General features: G+C 43.6%; 1 protein-coding gene across 1 annotated transcript in view; it reads left to right on the top strand.

Moving 5' to 3' along the window:
• LOC115009426 (A disintegrin and metalloproteinase with thrombospondin motifs 20) overlaps positions 1-25,650 on the top strand; it is a 72,040-nt gene that overhangs the window by 12,253 nt on the left and 34,137 nt on the right. The window contains 12 exon segments of the mRNA XM_029433385.1: positions 2,448-2,701; positions 4,948-5,031; positions 5,476-5,600; positions 5,698-5,738; positions 6,072-6,177; positions 9,273-9,419; positions 12,572-12,713; positions 13,296-13,400; positions 21,960-22,105; positions 22,410-22,591; positions 23,412-23,548; positions 23,810-23,927. Of these exon segments, the coding sequence (XP_029289245.1) occupies positions 2,448-2,701; positions 4,948-5,031; positions 5,476-5,600; positions 5,698-5,738; positions 6,072-6,177; positions 9,273-9,419; positions 12,572-12,713; positions 13,296-13,400; positions 21,960-22,105; positions 22,410-22,591; positions 23,412-23,548; positions 23,810-23,927 (1,587 nt within the window).

Here is a 25,650-nt window from a genome sequence, read left to right as displayed (position 1 = left end):
GAGCCAACCAAATTACAACATTTATAAATGCTTACACTCATGCCGTGCAGGGCTCCTTTTATTGTTCTCTGTTATGAAGAACTACTGGAGCTCGGTTTTATAGGCTCAAGGTCGTGAAATTATAGCTTGTGTAAAGAGGAATTGAATGTATCACTTTTTTGATGGTAATTAATTCCAACATGTGAAGTACAGACATGTGGATGTGTAGGTGATGTTGATTTGACGCCTGATGTCCTGAGGGAGATGTCACGTCTCTGTATGCCCGGCGGGTCAGGGCAGTCACCCCTGTCTTCTCATGGTGTAAGTAGCAGCTCACTACCTAGTGAGAGGGGGATTTGTATCTAAGGCGATTTGGGAAAGGTTGTGTGTGGCTAATCTGCACTGATTCAAAGGCTATTATAACAGGGGCCATATTTTTTTCCACCTCCTCCTCTTCTTCTTCTCCTTTTTCATCTCACACTCGCTTGCTCTGCGACTTAACACCAACTTCTGTAGTTGTAGATACTCTTCTTTGCTTTGATAATCCCTTTGATGTCAGACTGTCTGCAGTGATGAGTCTGTTTAAGGGGTTTAGTGTGGTGGGTTTGGCCTTGGAGAGATTTTTCCTGGAAAATACAAAGCTCTGTTCTGGCCCAGCTGCCCGGGCTGTGTGCACAGACAGGCTTGGCGCTGACTTGGATGCTGGCACTGGCCTAGGGCTGGGCCTCACGGCAGCAAGAGCCATATGCCTTTGTGCCAGGGAGTCACGCTCCGCCTCGCGTGCCCGCTGGGGGCATCACTTGAATAATCTGGGAGCAAGTTTTTTTTTTTTTTTTTTTTTGCTATTCCCTGACCTAACACACAATCTCTCTCTGTGTAACTGTCTGGAAAGATTGAGTTTTTCGAAGACAATGGAACTCTTCACTATAATCGGGTTATCTAAAGTTGAGGACTCCAAACTATGCTTGGCTCGTAAACACTGACAGTGATAAAAAATTACTGAAAATCATTTGTTTGCTGAATGTCACTTTATGTTTGCATGTTTCTTTGAAGGCAACGCAAAACACTGCATAAAGTACTGAGTGCATTTGGGCCACATAAATATAAGTTGTGGATGTGAAAAAGGTGCCCCAATATTTGCAAAGTTTGGAACAATAAGATAAGAAATTGTCAAAGAATTCTCAGATTGTGCCTTTTCAGCTGTCATTTCTGTGTGTTTGCAGGATTTACTCTTCAGTCCTGCTACATGTATTGCTCACTTTTGTCAGGAAGCTGCTTAAATGCATCACAAACTACTGCAAGCAGTCTTTCTTACACCATATTACAAATCTGGACACACTAATAAATGTTTTGAAGCATTTTGATGTTCAGAATATACAGATGATTTCATCATAGAGATGAAGGGATTCTGTCGTCGGGGAAATATCCATCACTCAGTTATCAGTATGGGCTGATTTGCTGGTCAGTAACAGGAATATGCTGCAGCTGTGTGTCCCAAACAACATTACCTTGTTTATGAGCATTTTGGAGCTTGCCTGTATGGAGACTAAAAAGCCTGTTCCCCCCTCCAAAAGGTGACAGTCCGCCTGTGGACATGGACAGTCACAAGTGTATGTTTAATTAAATCGGCTTCATCCTTAACCTTTGCAGATTTGCCTTTTCCTTCCCTTCCAATGAAACACGCTCTTGACGTTTTTCCTAGTCTGTGTATCTGCCTCTTTTAACTTCACTCTGTCATGGTGAAGGAATCTATCGCTCACGGCCAGCTCAACACGTGCACTTCAGCTGAGAGAATGCCAGTTGAGTATGCACAGTTTATGGCTGACTTCCTGGATCTTTTCTCTTTTTTTCCTCATATGAGGCCGGTGTTGAAAGTGTTGTTCACCGCAGGCCTATCAATGGAATTGTTTCAATCTGGCATTGTATATATTTGATGTTACCTTTCACCGCGGTTGTCCACATTTTACTTAATGTTCAGATAATAAACAGCACAGGCTGAGAGAGGTGGGATAATTTGAGGATTTTTATATCCCTTTGTAGATTACACACTGAGGCTTGTCCCTCTGTGAGTCAGCAAAATGTCGTCATGGGATTGTATTTTAGTTTCTGTGCCTTACACCCAGGCAGAGGGGGTGCACATTGCTTGACCTGAATATTCTCAAGTCTCACCGCTGACCTTGTGTCTCCTGGTACAACTTTTTTCTGAGCCATGGTTTCTGCCATAGAAGTCATAGATGTCATTGGAATTCAGCTAAGCTAAAACCCTCGGCTCTTAACCGTAGATGTACCAATGCTCTCTCATGGAATGCCTTCACACCATAACGCGGTGGGTGTCCAGTGCGGCTGAATTTGAGTTAATGATAGTCCCATTCTTCCACATGATCATGATTTAAAAAATCCAATGAATATGTTCCAAACATCTTTTCCTCTCCACATCATCACTCATCATCATTGTTCAATCCTTGCAGAGAACTCCAAGAGGCCGGTTGCTTTTGAGAGCAGGGGGAGTATGGTGGAGGAGCTGCACTCTCTCAGAGAAACCATCGATGATCAACACATTTATGACAACAACTCCACCAACACACACCCCAAATCCCCAATCAGACGCAAGCGCTTCCTCTCCTACCCTCGCTACGTTGAGCTGATGGTGACAGCAGATGCCAAAATGGTGCGTCACCATGGACGCAACCTTGAGCACTACATCCTAACAATCATGTCAGTAGTAAGTAAAACAATGTTTCTAAAAAATATTATTTTGTCTCAATGTTGAAGATTTCTTTTATGTTGTTCAATATTATTAGGGGATTTGGTATGTTATCATTGTAGTTGGATATACTGACTGTATACACGTGTAAACATTAGCACTACTGTGTGGTTCTTACACATGTGGATGTGCATACAGTTCGTCATTTTAAATGGTTTATTCACATAAAATACAACAAACAAACATGTTGGTTCTAAAAATTGTGCCCCATCTTAAAGCCCTGATCACATCATTCATCCTACAGTGAAATAGATGATGCTTAAAGATGACATACAGACTACTTGCAGGCTAGTTGGTTAACCGCTAATACACCAGCCAACAGGGAACCTGCTAATGCTAGTCCGTCACCATGAATTCTTTTTTTTTTGGTTCGCACAAAATTGGAAAGAATGGAATGGAAAAACATTTTTAAAATGATCCTGTTGCTCTCGATAATTCGACCCGTTGGACCTACATTCTCAGGAAATAGCCCCAATGAAAATTTTCCAGAGTAACTGGGTGTTTTTCTAGAAAGAGATGTTGCTGTAAACCTTTTTTCAATGTTGTGAACGCAGCATTAAATAGACAAACAAAACAAATAAAACACAAACTATCTTCATGTTTTCCTTTGTAATTTGGTGAACAAAACCTTTACAATTAGAAACTAAATCCCCCAGTCCAGGTTTATCTGTGTTTTTCTAGCCTCAGATGTTACAGTTTGACATTTTGGTTGTAAACCCTGATGTGACCCTAGCATGCTGCTGTTGAACGAAAGTGGCCTAGTTAATTGGTAATGTCCTGACTCAGCACCTCGACTTCTTTATGAGTCCTATATCTGACTGGGATAGCTGGCTGGTGATTAAGCCAGCATCGCTTTGATTGACTGTCTCTGTCTATATGAGAGAGTGTGTATTAAAAGTGCTGGGGAAGTCAGTGTGTCAAAGCAGGATAGGTTATCAATTGTAATGAACTGTGTGTACCTTCTGCTGTCTATCTCCCACTACAGACAGACTGTTGAAAACACTCATTAACATGCACCGGAGTAATGATTGTCAATGGCGTGTTATCCTTAAGTAAGACTGTGAGGGTACAGTCAGTGTTGAATGTGCCAAAAAATTAGTTCTGCCAGGCTTGTGTCTGCAGACCAGTGGTGCAGACACACACACAAACACACGTTTTCTTCCCTCCCTCTTTAACAGTCTCTCCGTCACTTTACTTTAGCCACAGTTGAACCAAACCATCCAAAATATGTAGAACTGAATCTCTTTTCTTCACATGGTCTAATATATGGTCCCATCCACCTACGAAATGTCTTTGTGAGATTCTTCCTATAATCAATTTCCTAGATATTGTTTGTAGAAAATATCAGAATCATCCTTAATAAAAAGCACCATGTATAACATGTGCGTAATCGAACAATGTAAACTGCTCTTCCTGTCATTTAACCCCAAAGATTCCCACAAACAATATGACCCCGGTGTCCTTGATGGTCGCTGGTGACTTTTCTTTGTCGAGATTGTTTTTAGCTAAGCTGCTGCGTGAGATACTGTAGTGATGACCCCCCTCCCATCACTCCTGGTTATTGCACTGATCATAAAATAACAGACATTGAGGCGAGAGCATACAGAACAGCGTCCTGGGTCACAGTTGGACTTAGAGCATGCAAAGACAGGATCCCTTTGGCCACTCTGGACAGGCCTGGGCCACGTTCGACTCCCCCTAGGCTAAGACAAGCTAAATGTTTATAGTGGACTAATGAGTTCCTGTCAGGAGGCCGCACACGGCTGCTGGCCGACCGTGACAGGCGTGTACGAGAAAAGCAAGAGAAGCGGAGGGGGAAAAACTACAGAGGGAATGTTTTGCTGTCCTCACAGAGGGGCTCTGAGCTCCAGCTTTGCTGAAGTTTCACATTTGTTGCTGGGTCCACGTTTAGTAAAACATTTTCTTTGCCAAGGTCTGTGAGGGAATTGTAATTGGTTTTAATACCTTGTTGATTAAACTTACCCTGAAGGAGAATTTTCTTTGGTTTCTTTTGACTTGAATGAACTGTTGCTATTTTGATTAAACCCAATGGAGCTGAACTAGAAATAGTAATAGCCGTATTTTCTCATTCCAAGTATTGAGTTAAGAGAAGTAGACTCGCTTTCCTACTGTCCCTGTCTGTGCTCTGGCTCAGGTTAGTGGAGGTTTGCATTTTTTGTCTGTGTGTTTTGTCTTTATTACAGGTAGCAGCAGTGTACAGGGACCCCAGCGTAGGAAACCTCATCAACATCATGATTGTCAAGCTAGTCGTCGTCCACAATGAACAGGTGAGTGCGGGGTCTTCAATGCTACCTGTATGCAGGTTACTAGCATGGCTGACGTCAGTGCAGGTGTCCCTGGCCCGGCCCTTTCTCCGTGGGGCCTGTTTGAAAGGACACTGCCTGCCTTGTCAGTTTCAAGTCTCAAGAGAGGTCTCGTTGGAAAACAAACGATACTATAGTGAGGCAACCAGCCACCTGCAAGTAAAGAGAGGTGGCTGAAGAGGCTGACTGTATTTAGTCACTTTAAATGATTCTTAAATAGTTAAAATGAATTGAACTGACGTTGTTTCTAAAGCTGTAGGAGGCTCCTGATCTTCGCCTATTTATGCGAGATATCTGCAGTACATGAGATTTTAAGACGTACTTACTTCAACTATTGCTGCTTACAACATTACAACATGTCTACCCGGCTTCTTGGTCATATTCGCAATGGTGTTTCATCCAAAACAGGAAGGGCCCACAGTGAGCTTCAATGCTGCCACGACTCTCCACAACTTCTGCGTCTGGCAGCAGGGCCAAAACGTCCAGGACGACAGCCATCCCTCTCACCATGACACAGCACTCCTCATCACCAGGTACACCTTCATCTCCCATAATTTAAAAGCAAAAGCAAAGTTGCTCAAGAAAGCTGCAAAAAGAGCTAACGGCATTGTATGTTTTTTCTTGTTTCAGGGAAGACATCTGCCGTGCGAAAGATAAATGCGACACGTTAGGTAAACCTTTTGCCTTTTTCCTTGCAAAAATACATCCAACTCAAGTCTTACTCAATTAACTTTCCGCTTCGGTAACCACAGCTCATAAACTGTGCAGTAATAAGTGTATGGCAAGCTGTCAGCTAATAATATTATAGTGACAGAACAGAGTGGTAGAAGTGGGAGGAGGGAGGGAGGATGGAGGGAGTCGGTGGTGGTGCTAATCTCTCTTATGGAACAGAAGTTTTGATGGTTTAATCGCCTTTAACACTCAAGCAGCAGGGTTTTCTTTTCAAATAGCTGTGTGTCTTTATGTGCTCATGTGCATCTGTGTGTGTGTATGTGACCCTGTAGGGCTTGCGGAGCTGGGGACCATGTGCGACCCGTTCCGGAGCTGCTCCATCAGTGAGGAAAATGGAATTAGTGCCTCCTTCACCATTGCTCATGAGCTGGGCCATGTGTAAGTTGCAGCACATAACTTGTAGCAGCCCCCTACCCTTACCCCAACACACACACACACACACACACACACACACACACACACACACACACACACACACACACACACACACATATATACTGTACACACACCCTGTCTCACCCCTCACAGCCAGCTTTGACCAACAAAAGCCCTCTTATCAAGAGACGTAGGGTGCAGCAGACACAGGTGCAAAACATAATAAAGTGAAAACTTGACTTTTAATAACATGCCAGCCTTTAATACCTTATTATACGGCTCAAGAAGTTAACCCTGTGTGTGTCAGAGGCAGAGCTTTGTCCAGAGAGGACAAGTCCACAGAATTCATTTTGCACGTGTTGTAAGTAAAAAGAAAAGCTTCTCCACTTATCAGCACCCGAGGCTTATAAAGCAACTTGAAGATGTCACGGTGCCGTAACGTGTGAGTAACGTTAGTGTTTTCACAACATGCAAATATTGCCACTTGTGTGAAGAAGAAAAAAAGGTCTTGTATGTATAATGTGTATCTGACCAAGTCAAAACACATGACTTTATCTCTCATATGGGAGATGTTTAGTACAAACACCCATCAGGCAAAATTGCGGTAAATCACACATTACCACGTCTATCTTGTAATCCAGTTAATTGAAATGTGGTGCGATCTGAGAAGCGCTGTCAGCCTTAGATGTGAAGTTTAACACAATGGTTCTCATTTCACACAAGCGTCTCCTTTTCCATCTCAGCTGACTCACTTTATGGGGATGTTTTTTTGGAGAAAGCATCTGCCCTTTTTCTTTTCTTTCTTTCTTCCCACCTCCCTCGCAGAGTATGGAAGTGAAAATGAGTGCGAGATTTTCTTTCCGGTTTGCCTGTCCGTTTGTGTAGGTAGTAAAAAAAAGGACCAGTGTCGTGTGAGCCATTGGTGAAGAATGAAAGATATTCTTCTACCTCCTCTCTCACATTCTTCCAGTGGAGAGACGGAACCAGAGCAGCCAGATGGAAGAGTCTACGCACCCCCCCCCCCCCCCTCTTTCCCTTGCATCTCGTGTGGATCTGTTTATGCTAAAGTTCAACCAGCTGGAGGCCCAGTTGGCTCTTGGCGTGGTTAATCGCTGCGTTCACAGGCGTGAGCTCTCAGAGTGTTTAGCGCTCTGGGAAAGCCAGTGTCAGGTAGTGGGAGCCACTCAAAAGCATTGCAGATTAAAGAAAGATTTAGACTAATGGATGGGAGGCCTTTCTCAGATGACTGCAAGGACGTGTGATTACTAATAGCCATCATGGGGATTACCAGGCGAGGCGATGTCATTTGATAGCCGTTCAAAGGTGACACATATAATCAAGTTTGTCATTAGACGATGCCAAGGCTTTAAATATCTTAGATCACAAATAAATCTTCCTGACATTCTGATATCACTAGTTAACTAGAGTGTACAGCCGCAAACAGCTTCTTTAACATCTTATGATATGTGCTACGCCACAAAACGCAGCTGCCATTATCCCGATCACACGTAAACCTAGTGGATGAAATGACTGAGTTTGTCAAAGATGGTTTGTTTTGCAGAGCACTAGATTTGAAGAAACTAAAATGTGTAATCCGCTGTCAAGGAAGCAATCCATTTTTTTCCCTCTGGTGTCACCAACTCTGTCAGTGTTGAAATGCTGATAAAAGAAGTTCCTGCAGACGTACTCTGACTCTTGTGTATCCACATCCAATCTGCAGGAATTCAAGTCGTCATCACCCCAGCAGTATGTCTTACTCTCACAGTTATTTATCGGCATTTCAGCACAGAAATCTGTTTTTGTGTGGCTGAAAATCTTGTTAGATGACAGCATGGCATGAAGGGTGTGTTGTGCAGAGAACAAATCAGTTTGTTTTGTTGAAACTCTCACTAAAAGTGACTCTTAACTAATCACATTTTAATCTGGTTGCTTATAATTAAGTGCTGGGGTTGCTACCCTCTCACTTGAATTGACTCCTCTATTGATCTATCCCTTGAGGTTGGCAAACAGAAAGCCAAAAAAACTTCCTGATTTATGACCTAATTACACTAAAAGGATCTCACCTCAGGATTTCAAGCTAGTATCCTTGGTCACCTTAATCACCCTAATGTGTTAAGAGTACACATTGTTTAGAGCTTGCCACAAATTCCTCTCACAATAATAAGCCTACATAGCAAAGTATGGAGCTGTTCGTTTTCCTTTTAAACACGGTCTGCCCTGATGCACCCGTGCACCATCATACGTGACAAAGAATAGTTAGTAGTAAGTAATGCAAATATAATTTGAGCCTGATTTGATGTTGTCAGAATCAGCCAGCAGCTTGGTTTGTTTGTGCGGAGCTCATTACTGTGCCAGAGGCTTAATTATTCCCTGGGTGTTTGCCTTCAAGCCCTCGGCCCCTGTAGGGTGGGCCTCATGCCAGCCAATGCTAGGTCTTGTTTGTGTGCCGGTATGGATCGACCCTCGGCCGCAGTCCCGAGCCCACATCCTGTTGTAAACATCTCAGACATCATACAGCTGCATGTTTTCCTGTGTTGACACTGAAGCAACATATACATGTGTGATGATGTGCACGGTGTCACTGCCCCTACCTTTCCCTCTGCATAAAGCCCTTTGAGAATGTGATTTAGTGACCTTTGACCTCTCAGACTTGAACTGGAGGTGGTTCCCACTGGCATGTTTGCCATGATGGTGGAGGGATATAGCTGCTGATAGATAAAGAATGACGTTTGGCATAAGATGCCGCACCACCTACTGGCCGGTCGGAGTTTTATTGAATCCTTTTGGGATTTTTTACTGTGTAAACATCTGGGAGGTTTATGTGAAACAAGACACAAACAAAACACAGACGAGTGGAGAGTGAGGTGCACAGTGTGGGCAGTTACTCATAGATGTGTCTGTGTGGCTGCATCTGTGTGTGGCGGCCCACAGGGATGGTGTGGGGTGATCCTCTGTAAAAATGGCTGGATGTAAATCCTGTGACATTTATCCACCTTGCTACAACTAAGCCATTAAGCAGCTAATAATTACTTTGTGTGTGTTCCTTATATCCTTTTCTCCATCTCTAACCCCCCTTTTCTTCCCCCTCTCGGCACCAGGTTCAACATGCCTCACGATGACAACCCAAAGTGTCGGGAGGCAGGCATGAAGCACCAGTATCATGTCATGGCTCCCACCCTCAACTATGACACCAATCCCTGGTCGTGGTCCAAGTGCAGCCGCAAGTACATCACAGAGTTTCTAGAGTAGGTACCAGATCTGCTCAGTTTGTAACTGATTCATCATCAACACAAATGATTTCGGGCTCTTCTCATGGAACAAAAATGACGCTTCTCCATTTCTTTTCCAATCTCATATTATCACATCCACATTTTTAGTGTGCCATTAACTTTTACTTGTTGTGACGTGGACGGTTAAACAAACTGCTTCTACGTCTCTCGCAGCGCTCTGTAGACAGGTCAGCGCAATGTAAACTGTGTGGACTTGTTATTGCCTGGTGTTGAAAGAGTATTTCCTGTTTGAATCCGGGGGTCTTCCTTGGCTGACCCGAGTGATGGATCTTCTGCAGCCCCTCAGCTGTCTCCCCACTCAGACAGAGCTCTGCTCTCAAGATGCTGGGCAAACAGTAATCTAGTCACTAGCCTGCTTTCCACACCAAAACCTGTAACACGGGGCAACGGCTCATTCAGCAACTCCTAACCCGCTCCGTGGTCATCCTGGTGAAAGGCTTCCCTTTAAGATGGGAAATGTCAGTTATAATTATATCTTCCCTGGACATGACCCTTTAATCTTTGCCTCCTTTCCTCTGTTAATTGTGGAGGCCTTCACAAAGGACGGCCCTGTTACCAGATGCATCTCGAGAGCGCGGTGTTAGGCAACGCCTCGTATGGAGTTTTAAGGTTGTGCTTCACATAGTTTCCAACCAGCGATGACCTCAACATGGAGTGGTCGGAACATTCAGCTGAAGACGAGGAGATCTCCATGAGTCTCTTTATTATTTGGTCCGGTCCTTGTCAGCTGTGTTGGGTTTTTGTGTGGGGTTGATAACTGCACAAAAAAACAGGAATATGATATAAATGGGAAATGCATTTGTGATAAACTTTGTTAACCGCATGGGATATATAACAAACAATGCAGGTATGACGAGAGTATTTCAGTGTGGGAGCCGTAGCGGTGGGAAAGGCCCTTGAGAGTGTCGTCCAAGTGTTTTTGAAATCCGTCTCCAGCCAACAATGAGAAGCATTGATTCAAACGACCACTTCTACAGTACCGCTCCTGCTCAGTGGGCTGACCTGGTCAAGTACGTCAGTGTTTTGACTGCCCATTCTCCCTGAAGAGCAAACTTAATCTGCACCACTCTCCTACTGGTTTAAAAAAATGAAAGGCCGCGCCACCTCTCAAGCATCCCTTTTTCAAAAGGCAAAGGATCCCCCCCCCCTTTATCTCAATGTTGCCGTAATAATGTGCATTGATCTCCTGCACCTGAAAGCTAATGAAAAGCGTCCTGCTGTCGTGCAGTGTTATTGTGTGTCAACTGCTACATAAAGCAACTATTCATTCCCTCTATGGAACTGTGCCGTTTGATTTAAGCCTCAAAATCCAAATTTTAAAGTAAAATGCAAATCTTTGACTGTTGCCACCCACTAATTGTTGTGTTCGCTGGGTGTTGAAACAACATAATCATTAGTAGTGGGCAAGCCCTATCATTTTCCATTACACACCTCAAACATTTGCCTAACCACTCCAACAGCAACCACTCTTCAAAACTCCCATGTGAAATCATTTTAAAATACTTTTTTCAATCTGTAATTTTCATAATATAATCAAGATGGATTTTTATTTTCGGTATGTTGCTCCAAATTCAACTAAACCTATGTCATTATTGAGTTCTATATCTCCCTGTACAATAATCAATGCATGCTGCTAGAATCAAAACTCTGACATGACTGCATTGCTGCAGTTTCATTGGCAGTGTTTGATCAAACAATGTACTGAGATGCTCTGTGTCATTTCTTGTGCAAAAAAACATTAATCTGACATACGAGTAGACTTTTTGCAGTGTTTGCGGAGGGAAACCCAGTTTGGTGTACATGGAAACCATTATTGTTTAGTCTCTTTTGACAAGCACACAACAGCCAACTATAAGTCATCTTATAAATAAACTCACTTTCAAGTTTCCCAATGGCTGCCAGGTGCGTAATCTCCTCTGGTGCCAGAGAGGAATTGCCTCGCTGTCTCGAAACCACTCCTTTATATTCCTTAGAGTAGACGTTTCATTTAAAAAAATCACCACACTGACCCCTTTACCCTTTGTCCGTCTGTCTTGGTCTTAATAATCATTCCATTAGGTTCCAGAGCACTGATTAGACAGATGACCAACTGCTGAAAGATACTGTAATATTGGCATGTCTGTGTGATTCCTTGACAGGCCGCTCCATGGTTTTCATTCACAGTATCCTTCACTGCTGGCTTTTTCTTCTCATGCAATCATTCCCCGGCCACCAAGCGCTGTTTGCGCCAGTTTTTGACATTATAGCTGGAAATGAAAGGGGAAAAAACAAAGTGACTGTAACTCAGGATAATCCTGTGTAATTATTGGCCTGTCACGTCAGCTGGTGCTATATGGAGCAGGTGTTTTAGCAGCCCCAATCCCAGAATAAATTTGTCAGAGCGGTGCAGACATGTTGTTTAATTACACATCTATACATGCCTCATCCGCCAGTTTCCTTTCTCAAAAGTAAACAAAAAAAGAAGAGATCCTTTGAGGCTGAGCTCGCTCTGCTGACATGTTTGACTTGTGCCTTTTCACAAACGTAAAGGCTGATGACTTTATATGCAGGCTGTTGGTGCATACATTCAGTCCAGCTGTGCTTTTGTTGTCTCTGTTACTGTGCCGTGGTTCAGGGTGTGGCACAGCACAATCTGTCATTATACTGCAATGCTGGCGCTGGTGCAGATTTATGTAACTTAATCAGGGTGCTTTATGATTCCAAATTCTCTTTTTTATCCTTCAGCACAGATAAATGCACCGCGGAGAAAAAAATATTCAGCGTGCAGATCCTTTTCAGTCTGTATGAAAATGCTGTTTTATTAAGTCTGTGGCGCCTGACTCCAGTTCCATAGTGACAGCATTTACTAACAGGCCATTGAGAGGAAGTGGTGTCAGTCTCTCCGTTAGGACCACCCACAAGGGAAAACGCATCTGAGGACGATCACAGACAATGACATAGAAACATTTACTTTGCTCTTAGGAAAGAGATGTGTTGATACTTTTTGAGGTCAGAAAATACTGGATTATAATGAAAATGTTCATACCACAAAAGTGTGCCTTGTATGTGTATGTGTGTGTGCTTTCCTTTTCATCCACTGAATGCACATTCTTCATTGTTTTTGTTAGCACCGGTTATGGGGAGTGCCTCCTTGATGAGCCTGTAAGTAGGACTTACGAGCTGCCCACCCTCCTCCCTGGTCAAATCTACAATGCCAACAGGCAGTGTGAATTGATGTTTGGACCCGGTTCCCAAATTTGCCCTTACATGGTAAGTTGGCTTTCTATCAAAGCAAGCAAAACCACACTGAAAAAGTAAAGAATTAAGACTTCAGGTGGAAGTGGATCTTAAATGGTTGTCGTTTACTCAGACGTACAGGAGAACCTTGTTTGTATGAACCGTCAGACATCTGAGCAGGGCAGTTATCCATAAAGACCAACAGATATTAAACTGTAGTCAGTTAATTGCTTCTAGTAGACAATGTATTGTAATATACAGTGGAATACATTTAATCTGTAAATTCCCATGTGGAATGCAAAGCAAGCTTTTTAACAAAATACAAAAAGGCAGATAAACTCTGCTTATTGTTAAATACACAGCCACTAATTAAAACTCGATGCTGGGCCACTTAAAATGCATCTTGCATATGTCTGGAAAGCAATGAAGCACAAAGGAAAGTGTCAGTTCTTGGCTACTTGGACTGAACAATGGAAAAATCTGCAATCACACACAACATTTCTAGTCATGAATGTATTTCGCAAGTGTTGGAAGCTTTTGTTCTCACATTATAGACACGCTCTTTTCCCATTAAGGCATAATGATTCATTGCTAGTGCTCATTTCCCCCCCGCAGAAACAGTGCAAGAGGCTGTGGTGTACCAGTGCAGAGGGGGACCACAAAGGATGTCGCACACAGCACATGCCACTTGCTGACGGGACAGACTGTGGACATGGAATGGTAAGTCGGTCCACATGTGGATCTGTGTTTCCCTAAAGAACAGATCATCCGAGTTGGATTTCCCATCCTATGTCTTTTTTTATTGACTCACAGATGTTTTCGTAAGTAGAGTGACACTTCACGTTGGGCTGCAGTCAGTTTGCGGGTGTAGGCGTACGTCTCAATAAAGCTGCAGTCAAGTTGGATAATGAACACTGTATATTGTACAGCATACAACATATCTTAACTCTAATGTCTCCTTGACTCATATCAAAATGTTTTCTTCTCCTGTAGTGGGATTAAATGCATCTGTATCTCACACAAAACTCTTCTTTTTATGGGGAAGTCTGCCATTAGATTGATGAGTTAAACTATCTTGATGCAGTAAAGCCCACCCAGCAGCTACTACTTGAAACCCAAATATGGATTAGATTTAAATATTTGTTTCAGATCACCATATTGCAACTCTGAATGTATTTCCTCCGTTTCCTAATCAGCTTTGTTTTTAAAGCGGGCATTTTAGACCAAATACATTACTGACACAAGTCAAACCTCACATGCAGGGCTGCTTTGAATCCTGATGCCTTTCCCTTCTACTTCACTTCCTCTACAAAGAAAAAGGAATAATTTATCATGCATTACTCTCCTGCCTGCATTCTGGTTGTACAAACCCATGTAAATGTGGTCAGGTGATGGCCCTAGTTAGAAACTTGAAGCTTTACCCTCAGTGTTGTTACGGGGCCCCAACCCCCATTAGCCTTCATGTTCTCCTCGCTCTGGGATGCTATGCTAATTAGGGCTGAGACGGCGGGTCAGTCACTGAGGATACATGGAAAGAAGGGCCGCAGGGGAGGGGGGCAGAACGAGAAAGAGAGAAAGAGGAAAGAAAGAGAGACAGAAGGGGCAAAAAAGAGGGAGAGAGTCTTGAGAGGGAAAGGTGAAGACGTGGGCCCTTTGAAAGAGGATGCCACCCGCCGTTCACAGTTGAGTCACCTTGTTGCGAACCCATGACCCTAAAACCTCTTTAAAAGGCGGGTGAGTGGGTCAGTGGTCAGGCCGTAACAGAGCCCAGGCTGAGGCCAGCCAGCGCTCTCACAAAAGACCTCACATCAGTGATTCTGCAGTGCGGGAGGCGGGAGGAGAGTGAGGAGGAGGTACAGGGGGATGAGGATGTGGTGGGCTGGTGTTTAGCATTCAGAACATGCATGAGGGAGGGAAAAAGAGAGAGAGAGAGAGAGAGAGAGAGAGAGAGAGAGAGAGAGAGAGAGAGAGAGAGAGAGAGAGAGAGACTTCTCTCCACTCCTTAACCTCCTGCCCTCCAGGAGTCTTTTACAGTGTGGGCCCATGTAAGCCTTATATCCCTTATATCCTTTCATCTGGCTCCATCTCCCTCCTCACCATGTTAGGTCCTGGATCAGCCCTGTCTAGTGAGGAAAGGTTAACAGGGGATAGCTAACATCTTAATCCAACTACAACAACCAGACTAAACCGTAATGATCCTGGGATGGCGACTCCCCGTATGTAGAAGACACGGTTGAGGAGACATTGCTTTGGTTTAATCACACCAAGTGGTTTGCATTAATGATCTATAAACCCTTAACCCAATTTAGCTAGATTTACAATAGATGTCTGGTCTTTATTGGAAACCTGTAAACATTGATTTGGTAATTTGCAGGTCCAAAGAGACCAAGGTTAAAATGTTAAAAAGATAAGTTACATATAACCGTTTGTAATCATGACCTACTTCACACTGCAATATAGTCCATGTAAAGGCTGTAGCAACACTTGATCCTAGCTTGATCACTTGATAAATTTGATCCTAGCCAGCTGTTAATCACCAAATTACATTGAAAAGGTAATGGATCCAATCATTGTTTTCATCTTCTGGGGAACACACTTTGTAATTGTTACAAATGTTTATGGAAATCCATCCACTTATTGGAATAAAAGCATTAGGATCCATCCTCTGGGGACTATAGTTTCCTGTCAGTCCATCTAATAGTTGTTGATTTCAGTCTGAACCAAAGAGGTGGACAAACTGACCTGGCCAACTCTAGAGCCAAACAATGATATTAGATGTTTTAGTGGTAGATAGTTTCTAGAAGAACAAAATCATTTCCCCCTTTCTTCGTGTGTCTGAGTGGAGGCCCCACCTTTGTTTGTAGTGCTGAGGGCCCAGGTTCATCTTCATGCAGGGGGCTGTTTGAAGTGGTCTGAGTTGAAAGAGATTAGGACCCTGCACCGACACTCACCTGCCCATACAAGAGCTCTTTTATGTGGCATTTTGGTATAGTGTGTTTGTGTGTGTGCCAGTATGCTTGTGTGCCTCAAAAGTCTGATAATCTGCAAACCCAGATGATTCTTCCTGATTCTCTTGTGTCAGTTTTGCATTATTCTTTCTTTTTATCGCTTGGTGCCTCTCTTTCATTTGTCTCTTTTTCTAGAATTCCTTAAGGCACTGCAACTATAACACCTTCTCACCTCTTCTGCTGACTCCTTTGTCATTCTTTCTTCAAAGAAGTCATGAGGTTCAGGTCTAAGGCTTTACAGGGTCGAGATCCTGGCTCTGAGGTGTCTGCAGAGCCCTGAGGGGGAGTGTGTGTGTGTCGTCAGATCTGGAGGATTACAGATATGGCCTCTATGGGGGAAACTAGCGGCAGGTATTGCTTTAGCAACCATAACCCACCTTTAAAGATCTCTTTCGAAGCCTATCATTAGACTAAAGCCTGCCATGTCATTCTAAGCGATTACGCGGGAAAAGTCTCTTGTGAAAAGTAAATTTTCTGAACGGCAAGCTGTCACCTCTTGTCTGGGGAGAGTTTTTATTCTGTTGGGTTACGAAACAAAGTTATGACCGCATCGGGTAATTAAGGTCAGTGCCCAAAAAGTGGAAAAGAGGCACGTCCTCGAAATGAAGAGTGAAAAAAACGTTTGTTTGTATACAGCTTATCTGAAATAGGGCAACGGGCACTGCAGGGTTCATGGGTAGTTTTCTCTCTCTCTCTCTCTCTGTTCTCTCTCCTCTGACTCTCTCTGCTTCCCCACTTCTCTCTTCCTCCCTCGCTCCCTCTCTGTTGCTCAACGGGCCCTCTCACAGGGCGCCGGAGTGAGTAATGCGGTCACATGACCTCTGGCGGCGTGTCTGTCATCTGGTTCAGTGGGCCGTGCACTAACGAGGGCATCCCATCACTTGTTGTCTATAAATACCGCCACCACCCTCCCTCCCCTCCATCCTCTCTTCTGCTGCTCTTTCTCCCTTACACCCCCCCTTTTCGGTCCCTCTCACTCTTCAAAAGGATCCTGCCTGTGTGCATCTGAGTGTGTCTGTTTGTGTGTGTGTTTTGATTGTGTGTGCATACATGCATGTAGTGCTTGTGTGTGCGTTGCATTTATATTCTTGCAGAATTATCTACTTAATGTATGTGTAAGCACATGCAGGCATGTGTGTGTGTGTGTGTGTGTGTGTGTATGTGCGCGCGTGTGTGTGTGTGTGTGTGTGTGTGTGTGTGTGTAGATTAGGGGCCAGCCAGCATGTTCAATAAGCGTCTGTCAAGCTAAAGCCGGGGGCCGCTTAGCCCTGTATCCACATCCCCACCATTTGAAGATCCGCACTGCTTCTCACCACGTCGTTGCTCAGTGGGTGGCGGAGGGATAAAAGCAGCGACGGAGCTTGAATAAACTGTGGTGTTCCGTTGTCAAAGTTCTTTTTGTTCTAACTTTCGTTAAATGTATTGTCAATTTGAATGTGGCTGAATGCTCCCTTGCCTTTTTTGGGGGAATTTGTTGCAAAATGACAAACAAGTGTTTTTGATTTCTTTCAATTTATTGGCTGCTAGCTGAGCTTTTCTTTACGTGTAAAATCCAAAAAGATTCCAAGATTTGCTTAATTGAGTGGTTAGTGTAAGTGAATAAACGGGAAGTTGTTTTTGATTTCCAGAGCATTCCTCGGAAAAGAATGACGACCTGCTCTGGTTTCAGCCAATTAGAGTGAGATAGTGAGGTCTTGAAAAGTGAAGCCTGGGCAGAATGGAGTCTGTTGGCGCAGGCGGTGTGTGTTGGCTGGAGCTCCCTGGCACCCTGACAGACTTGTCGTATGATGCGGGGACGGGGTGTGTGTGTTTGTGTGTATGTGTTTGAGTGTTTGTGTGCCTGTACTGGAGCTTGGTATTGTGAGACTGGTATCAGTGTCACTCTCTGCTAATCTCTGGATATTTGCAGGATGTTGCCACTTTGATTTGCCATCATCACATACATATCTGTGGATTTAGGCTAACAAGAGGATTGTTGTTTTAGCATTCACGTAGTTTGCTGATGGAATTACTGTGTTCAGTAGCCAGTGAGTGGAGCTTTCATTGCTGGCAGTGTAGAGGGAGAAGGATGTATTTGCCTGATTATAGTGTGGTGGCAAAATCTGGCAAATATGAATACACAGTTAGTACAATCAAATCATTGTGTAAAAAGTGATTCATTGGAAATTGACAGAATGTGTAAATAATGACAGAAATTCCACAATAAAACCTCAGCTTGCTGCTGACTAAAACAAGGTTGATGAGAGCAACATTTGCTCTAATCACTATTTATTTACTTATTGTGCTGCCCCCAAGTGGCCAACAAATAAATGCAGCTTTAAAAGCAAAACAATGAGCTAAAAAGGATACAAATCTCTGTAGAGCAACAAAGTTGATCTCTCTGTGGGAATCATTGCACGTGACACCTTTCCCATTATACAAACTTATTGTGTTCATTGTAAATACAAAACAATATTGATTAAGTTAAGATTTAGACGATTACAAGAGGTATGTGTGCCTCAGCAGTTGAAGTGAGATGATGATAAATGAGAAACACCAATAGTAAAAGTGTCTCTGACTGCAACAGCTGATAGGGCCAAACTACTCATTCACTTTAATGACAACCCTGACACCTCTTGGAAACATTTGTGGGAGGAAGGGATCACAGAGAGTGGAAAAAGGGAGAGAGGATAGGAAACAAAATAAGCAGATATAGTGAGAAGAGAGGTTGGTTGGGGTCACGGTTGCATCATGTTGTATATCTTGCTCACCTTCCCCTCCCACTTGTAATCTCTCTTCCTCCTGTCTTCACACCCTGCCAACACAAAGGAAAGGGGAAATATGGAGCTAACATAGGAAAACATGCATGCATTGGTTGAAAAAACAACAACGAGTCAGTATAAATCTCCAGGCTATAATAACAGCTGTCATTTGACTTGTTTCCAGATTTCCTAGAGAGAGCTCTGCAGGAAATCCCTTACTACTGTACAGTTCCATGGCTCTCCAGGTCAAGTTATTAGACATGTAATAGTGAGTGAAGACTTATTGAAAAGTCAACGGCGGTGGTCCGTGTTGCGTCACAGGTGGCTCCAGATATTTCAGATATTTTCAGATTGCACTCAAGTTTAATTTGTATCGTGGAGAGGACTCATCAGAGACAAAGACACAAACCCCCCAACGCCAACGCCACAAGGCCAAAGTAAACTCTGAACCCAGAGCCATAAGAAAGACACCGCAACATGAAAGGTGAAGCCTTTTGGAAATGGTCGTGTTAAAATGAAAGAGTGGAGGGCTTTTTAAATCAGTCCTCTGCCTTCTCATTCCTGCAGTGATGTATGGCTTGGGTTCAGAAATGAGGTGCTCTCTGCAACAGTTTCCTGGCAATTACAGGGCACACACTTTCAAACCAGCCAGCTGAGGAGCTCAGAGCAGATGCTGCTGTCCTTAGACACTATTCCCACTGTTGGGGTTAGCATGCTGGTGACTACTCGCTGTGGCTGTATGGCTTAATCGGTTAAACTTTGTTTAGTTTGCGTTGGTGTGTGATTCAAGAGAGGCAAAGGTATTGTGTGTATTTCCCCTATGTGCATTATATGGGAATCTACATACAGTAAGTGCAAAATGCATTGCATCTCTGCACATATACACTTTGGTATGAGGTGGTGAGTCAGCGTGTGTCTTTGTGAAATTCCTCATTTGAAACACATGCTAGTCACAGCTGGACAGGTTTCTCTCACAAGACCTTCAAATGTCTCACCAAATTCCCAATGGAGGGCACATTTTGACAATTTTTCTTAGACAGGGTCTGTCGGTGACCTTAATGCTTGTTTGAGCTTTGCCTTTCACCTCAGCATTTTGCAAGGGTGTGTTTGTGCACTTTGGAAAGAGAGGCTAATTGGAATTGAGCGTGGCCCCCAGATGCCTCCAGACTCTGAGCAATCACTCTCACACTTAGCACACATTCACACACAAACACGGTCATGTGTATGCTCACAGTCTCAGACACACACACACGCACACACACACGCATGCACGCACACGCACACGCACACGCACACGCACACACACACACACACACACACACACACACACACACACACACACACACACACACACACATGTACATCATCTCACACAGATGTTTTTTTCCTTCCACTCCCCCCTTCCCTTCTTTCTTCTCTTCACCCACATCACCTTTTCAAGGCAAACAAAACGGTTGTAAACACAGGGTGCCAGTGGGGGGAGTGGAATGCCTCAGAGGCTTACACAGGCTTTGGTCCTCTCTGACAGACAGTCCGCCTTGTGTTTGACAGTTCGTCGGGTCCTGCCGCCTGGTTGCACTGTGGTGGTCCCTGCATGGCCCTTGCAATTTCCCATAAGAGGATAAGGGTGGGTGTGGAGATGAGGTATATAAGGGATGCCCAGGTTCCAGTTGACAGTCCCTAAGCTGAGGTGGGGGGAAGGGGATGTGAGAGCTATATGGGGATGGAAACTCTTTGTTGTGTCAAAGGAAAACTTTCAAAATCCTAAAATGTGTTTCTTTGACAATTCCATGAACTCTGATTGTTAGCTATTTTGTCCTGAGGAGGTTGCTACACCAATAAGGACCAGCACCTGTTTTCCTTTTCGTGGTGTGCCTCCCATTTCCACTCATCCGGATGTTTCATCACATTTCTTTTAGTGACTTTTATTCGAATTGTTCTCTAAATCTGTTGTTTGTGCTCCAACAAAGTGATCAGTGCCCTCAGTTTGCATTTACCAGACAGGAAGAAACTCAAACCAGGTCTGCATTATGGAAATGTGTGCGGCTTGTTTACTCCATACCCTCCAGCTGTTAACACCTGTCTGTCATTGTGCACTGACTTTACACTCCATCATTAGACCTGCAAGTGTGTAAAACACACAAACTAGGCCAGGGTAGTCAAAGAAGCGGTGCCAAATTCTCTGTATGTTTACATGTGTTTGTGTGCATGACTTTGCACTTTGGCAGGTGTTCACCTAAGGTAATGGCTGTAAATTGTGAATTTATGTTGAAGTGGAAACTGCTCAGATTATCCAATGTCCAGAAGATGACTTTGATTGATATCCTCCCTGGTTTATTAGCGTAATTATGAAAGTTTACTGAAGCAGATCTCACACGGTTCTGTTCCCAGGTCTTGAGAGTCTTTTTCTATCCAAAGTAAGGGATTAAATGTCTTGTACTGGATTAGGCATGTGGCCAGTTGAAATGATAGTAGTTGCATTTATCATCTGGAAAGAGCTGACGATGGAAGCAACAACTTCAGCCTCACACACCGAACTCTTTGAGTGTTGAACTGAAGTGTCCGCAAAGAGCATCCTCCTCTCCAAGATATAAGTTTAAAGTTGTGTATCTGAAGAGATAGACAGCTGAACAGCAGAAGTGAGTTTCTGATGTTAAGCCAGTAATAAACTTTGTTCCTCATGTTATCACAACTCTAGAGTTTCCTTATCACGGTGCCACTGCTCCCCGTGCCTGTGTGCCCGGACGGCGGGCTACGTACCCAGACAGACGCCGTCTTGTCCTGCATTCTTTCAGGACCTTCCGATATCTTAGTCCCTGAGAAGGGGATTTGGTTACACACAAAGGGAAATGGGCCTGCTGTGCTTTGCTTATGAAAGCAGTGCTAGCACGTCTTGGCAAAGGTTAGTTAGTGGGTATACACTGTTTGATACCAGGCGCCTTATGTTCTATCATTTTGTATTTACAAGTCGAAGATTTGATTGTCTGTGGAAAAGCAAATCGTTTTCATTTTGATATGTTTCTTTCATTCAAACAAATGTTCACACTTTGATAGAAACACCCTTTCTATCAATGAGTCGCATCGGACCTATATACCCTTTATGGGAAACAGTGTGGCTTTATACAAATAAAACTGTGAAGCTGTTGTGTTGACTTAGATCCCCATAAAAAGAATACCTCCTTATAGATTTGGTTGACATTAAGGAAGTATTGTGGCACATACTCTACATGTCTGGTTTCTCTCATTTACACCCCCTGTCTTTTACTGTCTTCCACAATCTCTATTTTTGTCTGTATCCATGCCGCTCCCTCCCTCTCCCATTTCTCTTTAGACAGCTGGAGGAGTTGGATGGGTTCCTTGAGGGTAAACAATAGCTGAATTAGGATTTCTTTTCAAATATAGCTTGAGATCTAAACGGAGGATTAAGAAGGCAAAGAGAACCACTCCCAGCTGTGCCTGCACTAATTCTGCAGTCTGGGTCTGCAGGAGTTGCAGTCATGGTTTTTTTTTGTATGTCTATTCAAATGCAGTACTGCAAACACGGGATGTGTGTAAACAAGGAGTTGGACCTGCAGCCAGTCCATGGGGAGTGGGGACCCTGGGGGCCCTACAGTGTCTGCTCCAGGTCTTGTGGTGGAGGAACCCGGAGCAATGCCAGAGACTGCAACAAGCCTGAGTAAGAAAGAATCTGACAGTTATGACAATCAGAACCATTACACACTGTAAATATGTTTAAGACCCAGAACCAGTAAGCAAAGCAGTAAAAAAGAGCAGTCATGGCTGAAAAGGAGTTGTAAACAAGCTAAAGTGAGTAACAAACCTGCCGTCAGATTCAGTTGGCATCAACCTGATTTTAAGCAACAGTCAGTTTGTTTCCTTAGTGTGAATTTAAATGTAAACAATGTGGGTTTGAAGTCATAAAGCACCAGTCAAACAAGAGAAAACTTGACATTGAAGTGACCCGTCCTGTCTTACTCTAGGCCCAGAAATGGCGGGAAGTTCTGTGTGGGTCGCAGGATGAAGTTCCGCTCTTGCAACACCGAGCCATGTCCGCGTGGACAAAAGGATTTCCGCGAAGAGCAGTGCTCTCACTTTGACGGCAAGCACTTCAACATCAACGGTCTACCTCCCGCCGTTCGCTGGGTGCCCAAGTACAGTGGCAGTGAGTACACCAATGTAATCCTAAAGCAGGACATTTATATTTCTTGTGGTAACTTGAGCTCCAGCATCAAAGAGGGATACTATTTACATCCAACTATACAATGTAGTTTGAAGTCAATTTGGTACGTTTAGCTAAAATGCTGCACACCACATTGCGTGTATGAGGGACGTGGAGGCCAAAACAAGCACAATTGTTGTGTCTATGTAGCTACAGCATGTGAATCGAATGTCACTTCAATACATGAGGGGAGAAGATAGAATGGGTGCATGTGTAAGGTCCAGTAGAGTACACGTCTGTGTGTCTTTCCTTTGTAATACTTTGCATAGCCATGATAAGAGCAGCCTAGGGTAAACCTTTAGTTGACACTAAACAACAGCAACATTAAAGCAACACACAGCCCTTCCATATGAACCTCCTGGCAGCTTTCCCTGTTGCAGCCGTATCTCATTCCTTCCCGAGATGGCCTGCCCAGCTACATGAGATTACCATCTGGCAAAGACCACCATGTCTAAGTTACTGCAAGTGATTCATTCATTTAATTGATGCTATACAAGCAAACAGGCCAAGCCCCGGAGCCAGTGTGCTGTCAGACACAAAGTGATTCTTCTAAACAACGGATAAAAATTTGGAAATTCTTGCATTACTCCTCTGAACTTTGCAAAAATTAGTTATGAGATCAAAAATGTGTTATGTTTAGTTTTATTTCATCAGCACATGCAAGTCATCTCTAGGCTTTTCATCTTTCAGGATTTTATTAATCTCATTAACTCATGAGCTGTAGTTCAACATTTTCCATAGTTTGTTTTCTGTCTCCATACAGTACTAATGAAGGATCGCTGTAAGCTCTTCTGCCGGGTTGCTGGGACCACGGCGTACTATCAGCTAAAAGACCGCGTCATCGACGGCACGCCGTGTGGGCCAGACACTTACGACATCTGTGTTCAAGGCCTCTGCAGGGTATGATGAACTTGTGCACGCACACACCGACACATGCACACACACAAGCCTCCACATCAACGTCAGTTTAGCCTTATTCTCATGCTAACATGATGTGTAGTGTCATATATCTGTGTCAGTGTTACATTTTGGCTGTTCTTGCAGAAAAACAAACTTCACTCTCAGCCTACTCATGTTTTTACATGAGTCACAAGTTTTAAGAACAGTATGTCATATCACATCACTCTAAATCCCAAATGTCTATCTTCTGTGCCACTTCAGCAAGCAGGCTGCGACCACGTTCTTAACTCGAAGGCCAGGAATGACAAGTGCGGAGTGTGTGGCGGGGACAACTCGTCATGTAAAACCCTGGCAGGGACCTTCAACGATGCTCAGTATGGTAAGCCACGCTGCTCAGATTTCATGTACGGTACACTAGTAGCTGACTGTTCACAAAAAAAGGTGTCGCTATTAAACATACTGTATGTCAGCTATGAGCTATGTGATATTCAGTAAACAGAGAGGAGCTAAGAAAGACTTCAGTTCCATGTGGCTGCAACGCGGACATGCCGTATTCGCATATTAGGTGCTGACGTCATGTCTGGTTATGTTTAAACATATTAAGCCTGATTTTCAGCAAGAAGACGTGCTTCAGCCGAATTTGGAAAAATGCAATCTTCTCTGGAGCTTTAGTAACTGATTAACTCAGCAATCTCACTGTCAGCTTTTTCGATAGCAAACACAAACCTGACCTCACTCCTTTGAACTGTCCTGCATAATGCGCTGCTTCAGTGTGGGGCCAAATGCTGATTGCATCCAATCCTTTTTAGGTCTGGGCAGCAAAACAGCAGAAGCATTAGCGTAAAAGCCCTGGGTGTGGCCTTTGTTATGTTTACTCCGCATTAGTTTGGCGCTGAACTTTAGCGTTTCTATCCATCTGCTTTCTTTCTGCACTCTGTTGGCTGTTGGGGGTTAGGGTTCGAGGACTGTATTGAACTAAACCAGGCACTGAGCTCAGCCCTGGAATTTGGCTAGACCTTAAGAAATAGAATAGTGTAGCCCAGGCAGGATATTCCTCTGCTCCTGGTTTGTAGGGTTAGGGTTAGGGTTAGGGTTAGGCCTGTCTTTCTGCTTTTCACCCTTTCTCCCTTTTCTGTTTGTCTCTGCCTTTGTCTTTTTCCTCCACTTTCTCTATGTCATTATTTATCTTGTTTTTTCTTTTTCTTTTTCTTCACCAGACTAGACAAGCTAAGTTTGCAGATAAAGTGTTCTTGTTTGGTCTTTTGGGGGAAATTCCAAGTCAATCAAGTCACATCTTCATAAGCAGTCAAGATGCAAGTCTTCCAAGTTTCTGAATGCTGACCTTTGAAATGACACAACAATTTAAACATTTTTCTTTAAGGGTGCACTTGGTAATGCTGAAAGGTTTAAAGACCTTTCAATTAATATGCCTTATAATTAAATCATGCAGCTGTATAAGGCCTGCCTGTTGCTGTCCTGTTTATTCAAACAATTCACTTGGATGTTTTTGCTAGGTTGATACAGACTTACATTTTCTATATTTTCTGGTTTCTTCACTTGAAGCTAAAGCAATGAGAGCGTAAAATGGAAACAAGAAAAACAAACAGCCACAGTAACTACAAATCAAGCATATGTTTGTCATCAACTCAGTCAGTATTGTCTGACAACTTGCATCAGGGTGAGCTTGTGACGCCTTCTAATTTTTCCTCTGCAGACTAATAATACTTCATCTTCTTTCTTGCTAGTGGCGTGTTTGAGGTAAACCCCAGCGTTCCCTAAATTCAGCATGGTTGTGTTGTTTCCTCCTGGGGTGGTGCGTATACTGTTCATCCCTGGGTCACTCTGTGGTGGCAGAGGATTGTGTGTGTGGTCAGTTGCTAAGCTGGGGAATCTCTGAGGCCTCTGATGGCTTGTGGATAGCTTGCTTCCTTAGAGGGCGGCCGTGTTGGCAGTTTCTGAAGTTCATACGCCCCTGTTTTTTTATGAGCTTATTCTGTCCCCAGTGTTTAGGGAGGGAATTTGACATGACACACAAACAGTAAATTGTATATATAGTAGGTTGTTTTGTTGTGGTGAAAAGGGGTTTATTGTGAAGGAATATG

Source organism: Cottoperca gobio, chromosome 6 (assembly GCF_900634415.1).
Source record: "Cottoperca gobio chromosome 6, fCotGob3.1, whole genome shotgun sequence".
NCBI classification, from domain to species: Eukaryota; Metazoa; Chordata; class Actinopteri; order Perciformes; family Bovichtidae; genus Cottoperca; species Cottoperca gobio.
Note: the sequence above shows the minus strand (reverse complement) of the source record. Positions and strands in the feature narration are given on the sequence as shown.